At 57.4% G+C, this 9,627-nt stretch overlaps 1 protein-coding gene across 1 annotated transcript; it reads left to right on the forward strand.

Moving 5' to 3' along the window:
* Positions 1 to 9,325, forward strand: LOC125099263 (SPOC domain-containing protein 1-like). The gene is made up of 11 exons (XM_047728721.1): positions 1 to 139; positions 432 to 522; positions 1,249 to 1,408; positions 1,529 to 1,645; positions 3,192 to 3,317; positions 5,533 to 5,665; positions 5,889 to 6,039; positions 6,345 to 6,480; positions 7,039 to 7,128; positions 7,415 to 7,601; positions 8,536 to 9,325. The coding sequence occupies exons 1-11, from the start codon at positions 1 to 3 to the stop codon at positions 9,198 to 9,200; spliced, it is 1,995 nt and encodes a 664-aa protein (XP_047584677.1). The 3' UTR covers positions 9,201 to 9,325.
* The last annotated feature ends 302 nt before the right edge of the window (positions 9,326 to 9,627 follow it).

Here is a 9,627-nt window from a genome sequence, read left to right on the forward strand (position 1 = left end):
ATGGGGGGAGCAGTGCCCCCTGGGGCTGGGAGGCTACTCCCAGAGTCATGGCCTCAGTTCCTCTCCCCTTCTGGGCAGTGCGGCCCAGTGGAGGCTGAAGAGGAGGAGCCTGGCGAACAGGATCGGGGAGAGGACTCAGGTGAGATGCCAGGGAGGGAGCCCTCCCAGGAGCTGCTTCTGGCCCCAGCCCCTGCTAGGACTCCTCTCTCTTGCCCCATCCCCCAGTCCCACTGCCCGCGGTCCTTCCACAGAGGGATGGGGCTGCTAGCTGCCTGGGATTGGACCCAACGACTCGGGTTCCTAAAGTTGGGAGCCCCCAACCTTGCCTACCTGAACCCTTCAGCATTGAGTCACCTCTGCCCCTTGCTCTTCAGGCATCCCATGGGGGTTTGTGACTCTTTCTCTCTCTTTCTCCCTCTCCCCCCATGCAGCTCAGCTTCAGCCCCAACAGGAGAAGCTGTCCCTGGATGTTGGGGTACGGGCTACGGTGGTCCATGCCTTACAGGAGGTGCTGCGGAATCGGTAAGGACTCGCTCTCCACTTCCCTGACATCCCATGTCCTGAGAGCTGTCCTCGCCTCCCAGGCCCATGCTGCCATGTTGTCAGGGCTTCTAAGTGTGTGACGAACCCCATTTTGTAGCTGCGAGCTCATCTGCCTACACAGCAAGCTGGTGGAGAGGTGACATTTGAACCTGGGTCTCTTTGGCTGCAAGTTCACGCCCTCCCCTTAAGCCACTGCTGCTGTTCCTGTCCTTGTGGTTGCCACCCACAGCAAATGCTTTCAGACACAGTGAGACTGTGCATCTCTCATTTACAATGGTAAGACCAAGGCTCAGAGAGGGTAGGACTTGGTAAAGGCCACACAGCAAGTCAGTGGCAGAGTCTGGGTTACACTGAGGGCCAGGGCTCAGTCCCCTGCCTGGCTGCTTCCTTCCCTTTTCCCCCAGGCTTCCTCCAACCCAGTTCCACTGGCCAAGGATAAAGTGTGGGCCGATCAGTCAGATCTTGCTTTGCCACTCATCATGAGGCCTTGGGCAAGCACCTTATGTTCTCTGAGCCTTGCTCGCCGCATCTGTAAATGGTGAATGAGAATATGGCTTGCTCGCAGAGCTGGGGTGAGAATGAACGCATATACATAGGGAGATGCACAGAATAGGACCCACAGTTGGTCCAGACCCTGCCCCATACTTTCCCTGTCCGGCCGAGGGCCTAGATCACCTCGCAGGCTCAGAGCTGTGGCTCCCGCAGCCTCCAGGAGCTCCCAGATCTGGTGCTGAGTGAGGAGGCGGTGGAGGGCATCGCTGCTGGCATTGAGACAGCCCTCTTCGATCTGACACAAGCCACCAGCTGTCGCTACAAGACCAAGTACCGCAGCCTGCTGTTCAACCTGCGTGATCCCCGGAATCCGGTACGCGGAGCTTGGGGGCGAGCCCAGACCCTCCCTTGGAGGCTCGAAGCCCAGGCAGGATATTGGGGTGGGGGGTGCTTCTGGAGCAGTGTGGTGCAGCCCCCATGTCTGCCCCTGCAGGACCTGTTTCTCAAAGTAGTTCGGGGAGATGTCACCCCCCACAACCTGGTGCGGATGAGCTCCACCCAGCTGGCCCCCCAAGAGCTGGCCCGCTGGCGGGACCAGGAGGAGAAGAGGGTGAGCTGTTGGGTCAAGTCAGGATAGGTGATGTGGGAGGGATCCGGGGAGGGGAGGGCCCGAGGGTGCTGCAGGGAGACAGAACAGAGTGGGGGTGCAGTGAGATTCGGGGAGCACAAGACAGAGATAAAATGGAGGAAATGGAAAGAAAGAGCAGGAAGACAAGGAAAGAGAGAGAGAGACCTCTCTACAAAAAAAAATGGACAAGAGGCAAAAAGGAAAAGGCCTGGTGATGGAGAGCTTGGTGGAGTGTGGACCCGTGAGAGGTGTCATCTTCCATTTGCTTTTCTGCAGATCTGGGCTGTGGGCAGGGGTGGGGGTACTGGGTGTGATGGTCTGGGGTCTGGAGTCCAGGATTGTCATGCATCACTGATGGGGGTAGACCCCCCCTGGGATGTCTCTGTTCCCACATCAGCGTCAAAAGCCCCAGAAAAGTCTTCCTGGTGCCTCAGGCTGGAGGAGGGACCCCACAGCCCTCATGCTTCATAGTCACATCCTCATACAACCCATGTCCATGGGTCTCTTCCTTCCTGGGGACGGCTCAGGGACAGGGAAGGTGTGGGCACTGAGCTAACTTTAGGGAATGCTTGCCAGTGGTCCCTGACGGAGAGGGGTCTGATCTCGGAGTAGGCTGGTGGGGCGGGGTGGGCTGCTGTGGCCTCCGTTCTGGAAGATACTAGGCTGATTAGATCCACCTGGAATCCACTAGGTGACTCTGTCCACTGTAGGCTGAGCATCTGTCCAGGTACCTATGGGGGACCAGGAGCAGGACCAGCTACATATCTTGTGAGGGGCAGGGCTGAACAAAAATGTGTGGCCTTTTGCTCAAGAAGCAGTAAGAATTTCAAGATGGCGACAGCATGAAGCAAGAGGCTGTGTGAAGGGCCATGGCCATGTAAGCGCAGGAGCCCTCAGCCGTGAGGCGAGCCCTGCCAGGGAGGATGGGACCTCCTCCAGGCTTCCAGGAAACATTTCAGATAAGATGACGTTGATCAACAATAAGAATGACAGGTAGCATTTACTGTGAGCCAGGCTCCAGCCAAGCATTCTACATTTGTCATTTAATTTAATGCCCTTAATTTAATTCCTCGAAAACAGATACATGGAGGCTCAGAGCAGTGAAGTGCTTGTCCAAAGCCACACTGCCTTGGGGGGTCTCTAGTCACGACCCAGCTGATGCTTCCGAGCCTGCACTCTTTCCACCGCACCGTGTTCTTCCCAAGCCAGAGGGTGGGGCACGGTCAGAGGCAGAATTGACTTGTGGGAGAAGATGAAGTCCAAGAAGGCTTGCTGGAGGAGGCAGGGCTCGAGTTTGGAGGGCAAATGAGTGAGCTCTGGAGCAGTAGGGCTGAGTGGGGAGGGCTTGTTAGGCATGGGGAACAGTGGAAGCAGAAGTGTGAAGGGAGAGGAAGGGGTGGCCCAGGAGGGGGTCCGAGGGAGAGGGGCCTCGCCGGGGGAAAGTGAACACCTGGGCTCCTGGTAGACTGGGACCCCCTGACCTGGCTGAGTTTGGGCTACTTGCCCCCCCCCCCACCTCCGCTGCCAGGGCCTGGAGATCATTGAGCAGCAACAGAAGGAGTCGTGCAGCCTCCCGGCCTTCAAACTGACCCACAAGGGTGAAGTAGAGATCCCGCGCGACATGGACCAGACGCTGACCCTGGAGGACCTGGTGGTAAGCGGCCGCCTGACCTGGCACTGGGGGCGGAGAGGGGGGATGGTCTGGTGCCCAGGGTCCCACTCCTCACCTTGGCAGCTGGATGGCCTGAGCAAGTTGCTGGGCCACTGTGAGTGCCAGGGTCTTCACTGTGAACAAGGGGATGGTCGTTGCCACAGGGGTCCAGCCGAACAGGGGGCAGGACTGAACCCCTGGGACTGGCCTGTCCTCACCTTCTCGGTGGTCCCCTCCTTCCGGCCTAATGCCAAGTCATCCCATGGGAGTGGGAATAAGTCTTATCACTGCTGCTTTCTGCAGCGGTAATCGTTCTTGCCTGATCTCCGGTTGGGAAGCAGGAGGGTCACAGTTTGAGTCAGCGGCTGTTTTTGGATATGAGGAACAGAGACCTACTCTCTTTGGTGGCAGGACTTTGGGGTGCTGGGGGCACAGAACCACCCAGAGCCCAGAGCTGTCACTACACTCCCCTTGCATTGCTGGGGATCTGCTCCTTCCTCCCTGTTGTGCCCCTCCCTTCTTGCACGTGGCCTGTCACCGTGGCTCAGCAGCCCTCAAATCAATGAACTCATCACCAGCTCAGCCTCCCGCACATGATCAGAACTCCCCCTCGGTTTATTTCAGTCACTCCCGGGAGGCTGGTCTGGTTTGGCTTAGGTGTTCCGTGTCTCAGATGCTCACCTGCCTCTAATAAGCTCTGTGTCCGGCGTGGACAGCGTGGATGGACCCCGTGAGCCACGTGCTCTCAGTAAATGACAGTGAACGTGACAGACAAAAATCCCCGCTCCCTCCCCCTGCCTGCGTGGAAAGGGTTTCCCAGCAAAACCAATCTGTATTCCCCAAATAAGTGGCACCTAAGTGTAGAGGGAGGAACTAGAAAACCCAGAAAGGAGCCCTCACCGGGGAGAGAATGGCAGAGAAGCGGAGAGGGGAGTCACACGTAATAACATCTTCACTCCTTATCCAGCCCCACTGTATGCCCCTTTGACAAACAGTGCCTCGTTCGGATCTCACAGTGACTTACGAGGTGGGTGATGCCAGTGTCCTGGATGAGGAACCCGAAGCCCTGTGCCCAGGGTCACTTAGTTGGTCTTGAGGGGAGGCTGTGATTTGAGGCGTGTGCCTTGGTGCTACTCTGGAGGTGGTTTATGAGGCCAGAGTGGAGCTTCTGAATCTTTCAAAATCTTCCTAAAGCTATGTAAATTTGTGTTTATTTTTTATTTTTTTTAAAGATTATATTTAAAAGAGAGAGAGAGAGAGCACGTCCTAAACAGCAGGGGGCAGGGGTAGAAGGAGAAGGAGGCTCCCGTCTGGTAGGGAGCCTGAGGTGGGTCTTGATCCCAGGACCCTTAACTAACTGATCCACCCAGGCGTCCCTGTTTTGTAGTTAAAACTATTTCTGTTGTGAGGGGAAAAGGTGATTTGGTAGTGAGCGTCAAGTCTTAAAAATGTTCATTCTCGGGCTCCTGGGTGGCTCAGTTGGCTGAGGTCACAATCCTGGAGTACCGGAATCGAGTCCTGCATCAGGCTCCCTGCTCAGCAGGGGGTCGGGTTCTCCCTCTGACCTTCCCCGTCTCCTGCTCACTGGCTCTCATTCTCTCTCTCAAATAAATAAATAAAATCTTTAAAAAAAAATGAGAAAAGAAAAAAGAAAAAAAATTGCTCATTCTCCCTGATTCTGCCATCTGCTTCTGAGAACTTGTCCTGAGGACAGAGATGAAAGCTTAGGAAAGTGCTCTCTGCATAAGGACGTCCTCATACTGTTTGTAATGATGAAACTCTGGGAATGACCCCACCATCCAGGAGTGGTGGCAATGCATATACGATGCCCCTCTCCACCCCCCCACCCCCATCTCCCGCTTACTCAGGTGCTGGGCAACACGGCAGGCATCTCTGCTGTAATTCAGGGATGCGATAAGGATACAGGCAGAATATACGATCCCAGCTATTTTACTCAAAGGAACCCCATACCCTGTGTGTAGGAAATCTGCTACAAGGACAAGTGTCTCTGAGTGCTGGGGCCAGGGGTAACTTTTCAGTGATTTTCAAATTTTCTGTATTTTCCAAATTTTCTCCAACACCTTCACCGTATCTCTGTATAAAAGAATGTATTATGTGGAAAAATAAAACCTTATCCCCAAGGCTCCCTATGGATGGAGAGCTGCTGCCTTCTCTGGCACCTTGCCAGCCCACTGCTCTCTCCTCCTGTGCTTCCTAGGTACCCATGGTGTCCATAGATGACAGCCCACCGGCCCTGGCAGCCACGTCGAAAGCCACCACAGAGCAGGACGAGGACACCACAGGGCAGCACGAGCACCACTTCCTGGACCCCAGCTGCCGCATCTGCCTGGGTTGGCGGGAGACACGGGCTGGGTGCAGGGGTGGTAGGCAGGTTGGGGTTGAGTGGGGGCTCAGCAGCAACAGGGATCCATGGCCTGGGGAGAAGGTGGCAGGGTGGGCCTATCTGTGTCCCAGGTCACCTTGAAAAGAATCCAGTTCAAAGCCTGGCTCCAAAGCCCTAGGCTGGCTTCATCTAGCTGCCTGCCTTTCAGCCTCTGCTGCTCTTCTTTGTAGACTGGAAGCCCTCGTGTGAGCTGCCAAGCTCTTTCAAAGCTACTACAAGGATAGGGGACAGTATCTTCAAGAGAGCTCCAAGCCCAGCCCTCCCATCCTCTCCAGAGACGCCCCAAGCTAGGGAGAAGCCTCCCACACAGCTCCAGGACAGGTGTGGGGCTGGGGCTGGGAGGGGTCAGAGGGGGCGGGGTGCCCACCTGGGGGGCAGAAGACACAGTATGGCCTCTTCTTTCTTTGTGGCCTGGGGCAAGTCCTGCCTCTTCTGTGGGTCTCAGTTTCCCCATCTTTGCAATGGAACCAGTCATCGCCACCTGCTGGTTCCCCCCACAAGGCCATGCTCGGACTAGTGTTCCAGCACCGACATGGGGAACACAGAACCTTCTCTGAAAAGTAGGGAGATGGTGACGGATGGCCTGATAACCTGCTCTGTCTGGGCCTCTCTGTCCCTCTCTCTAGGCTCCAGATGCCTGCCGGGCCCACAAAAGCTCTGCCCAGCCAGGCGCCCTGGGAGGGAGCTTTGGACATGTTCTCCATCAAGAGGTTCAGGGCCAAGGCCCAGCTGGTGTCTGGAAACAGCTGTCGGCTCCTCACGGTACTCCGGCCCTGCTCGCCAGGGTCGTCCCCCTCACACACCGGGAGTTAGCTCCTCGCACTGCTTTCATTCTTTGATTCTCTTACTCCCTCATTCTAGAACAAGGCATTTGCGCCTCTCTGGGCCTGGCCCTGTGCTGGGCACGGGACCAGTGAGACACCAGCCCCACTCCTGCAGAGACGCACAGGGGTCAAGGACTCCCTGTAACCGAAGACATAATGCGAGAGGGCCCTGGGAGAGGAGTGTGGTGCCTCCCTGACCCCGGGGAGTGGGGGTTAGGAGGGATGGTCAAGTGACTGAATGGTCAAGCTGAACTGAGGGATGGGAGTGGAAAGGTCAAGGAGGGAGGAAGGAGCTTCTGAGGAGCTGCAGGGGTGGGTCCAGGTAGGCTGTAGGCCTCCAGGGACAGTCAGGGCTTCCCAGGCTGCCACTGACCTTCCTGGGGTTCTGGTATACCATCCTTGCCACTGAAGGCTGTGGCTTTGCTATGGCGGGTGTGGAGCATGTGCTAGGTGGGTGGGAAGTTGGGGGCTGACTGGCTGTCCTCCCTGCCCCCAGACCCTGCCTGAGGTGATCCGTTCGGCAGGCTGCATCCCCTCTGGTACTGTCTGGGAACTTTTGGCCAGCGTCTGCCCGGCAGAGGCCAAGGTAACTGGCATCCTTGGGCACCACCTTCTCCTCCTAGCTGGGGACCCCCAGCCCTGTGCTCCATCTCTCTCCATGTCTGGAGCAGAGGCCTGGCTTAGGCTGTCTGGGTCTGGTTCCCCCTGTAATCATAGACACTCTGTGACCCTGGGCAAGTCCCTCACTTTCCTCCTCTGGAAAGGGGGGACACGCGTCCTCACAGGATCGTCAGAGGTTTAGATGAGGGCGGGGTGTTCGAAGGAGGAAAGGATGGCTGCTCCAGAAGCCACCCTCCTTCCTGCAACTGCAGGACATCTGCGTGGTCAGACTGTGCCCGCACGGGGCTCGGGACACCCAGAATTGCCGTCAGCTCTATTCCTACCTCAACAACAAACAGCGCCACGGCCTGGCAGCTGTGGAGCACGTGGGCATGGTCCTGCTGCCCCTGCCCGCCTTCCAGCCCCTGCCCCCCAGACTGCGCCCTCTTGGAGGCCCCGGTGAGTGCCCCAATGCGGGAACCAGACCCTGCCTCCCCTGCCCTGTGACCAGCGGGGAGCGCTGTTGAAGGTCACCCTGGTGTCCACGGAGGAGGCAGGCTCAGCTCAGCTCAGCAGGGAACTCCTGAGACTGGCACATGGAGTGACCATCCTAGCTCCACATTGCTTACTGGGTGCCAGGCAGTGTTCTAGAAGCTTCACTTCTATTAATTTATTGAGTCCTCAGAATCACCCCCATCAGAATGCTGATGTCGGTTTCTCCATTTCACAGATGAGGAAACTGAGGTAGGGAGAAAGCTGGTCTGGAGAAGAAAGACTTGTCTGGAGTCACGCGGCCAGTCAGGAGCAGGGCCAGGCCTCACAGCCAGGAGGCAGGGCTGCAGAGACTGGGCTGCTGACCACCACATGGATTGCCTCTTCAACTGGGCATCCGGATTAGAAACCCCTGGGGCGGCCACAAGGAAGGCAGACACAGTGGGACAGAGGCAGGACCCGCAGACAATCGAAACCATCACCTAAGATGGGAAGGGGGGAGGTTTTCACCGCAGTAGTCCTAGGCCAAGGTTGGCCGTGGTGCACAGGGTGTGGCTCCAGCAAAGCCCCCAGGGTTGGGGTGGTGGTCAGGGGGTTGGCTGCCTCCATTTCCAAGCAGAACACTTAGCCTTTCTGGGCTGCCTGTCCTGGGGACAATGTGGCAGACTGAATTCATAGAGTCTTGAGGTCAAACCGTCCGTTGCCCTACCCTTCATCAGGGGAGTTCCCGTGCCTGGGACAGGCTCACCCTCTTCATACTGTTCCCAGCATCTCATGGGCCCCGTCTCACTGCTCTCCTTGGGGCCTCCTCTCCAGACCTGCTGCTGCCACAGTGCAGCTTCTGGGGACGGTGTGTTCTCTCCTATCCGGCCCTTGGTCTCTCTGCTCCCTCTTTTCCCAGGCCTGGAAGCTGCTCACTCAAGCCTGGTCCTGGCTGTGCTGCTCCCCAAGGCAGGGCTTCCACACACAGCGGAGTCCAGCCCTTTGTGGGGGAAGGTTCGAAAGATGGTCTCCTTCAACAGAAAAGTGGAGAGGAAGAGCTATCAGCCAGAGGACAGGAGTCCCAGCGTGGCCTTGAAGGGCTCCCCTTCCCCAAAGGGTGCTCCGCTGCCGAACCAGGACACGGGCAGCCTGGATCCAAAGGGAATTTGCGCTTGGCACAGGCCTTCCAGAGACAGGGAGAGACTGTGGGGAGAGCCAGAGGCCTGGCAGGGTCCTCGGCGAGGGCAGTGGTCCCCCAAACCAGGCTGGTGCCAGTCATGGCATCTCCATTCAGCAGCACCATCTGGCCCCAGCCAGCACCTCCACAGGGCCTCCTGTCCCCACCAGGCCCTGCTCCAGCATCTGGAATCCCTGGTGTCCATGAGCCACCAGCTCCAAGCCTCGCTGAGCTCCCCAGGCCAGGGGCTCTTTCCCCCAAACCCTGCCCAGCCCCCTGAAGCCCCTGGAATTCTTGGCCTATTTTGCCAGCCCCCTGCATCTCCAGAGCCCCCTGGCCAGGCTCCTGACTCTTTGGGTCCTACAGATGGAGCTGGTTCTGAGTGTATCCTCCCTAGAGAGACCTGACCCTCATTGCCAACCAGAAGAGAGGCCTTGATTCTGAATCTTCTGTTTCCGGAGAGAGGGAGGGGCAGAGGAAGCAGGGGAGGGTCAGCTGTTTGAGTTTCTTGTTCTGCGGTCTGCTTGGTGTTGATTTTTGGTTCAATAAAGAGTTTGGCAAAGGTGAGGTTGCCTCTGTTGGCTAATCAGGAGAGATCCGGGGCCGGGCCAGGGGTGGGTTGGGGTAGGTGTGTCTGTGACTTTCTGTGCACAGATGTAGCAGAGCTGAAGTGCTGGGGATGGAGGGGGCAGCCCTGCCAGTTGCTTGCCTTGAGCTCCTGAACCATCACTGCGCCCCAGGGCACAGCTGTTGCTGTGGTGGGTTCTGGAAGCATTCTGCAAGTATTCTGAACTAGGAGGAAGAAGCCATGGGAGAGAGGGCAGGACTAGGGTG

Source organism: Lutra lutra, chromosome 4 (genome assembly GCF_902655055.1).
Source record: "Lutra lutra chromosome 4, mLutLut1.2, whole genome shotgun sequence".
NCBI classification, from domain to species: Eukaryota; Metazoa; Chordata; class Mammalia; order Carnivora; family Mustelidae; genus Lutra; species Lutra lutra.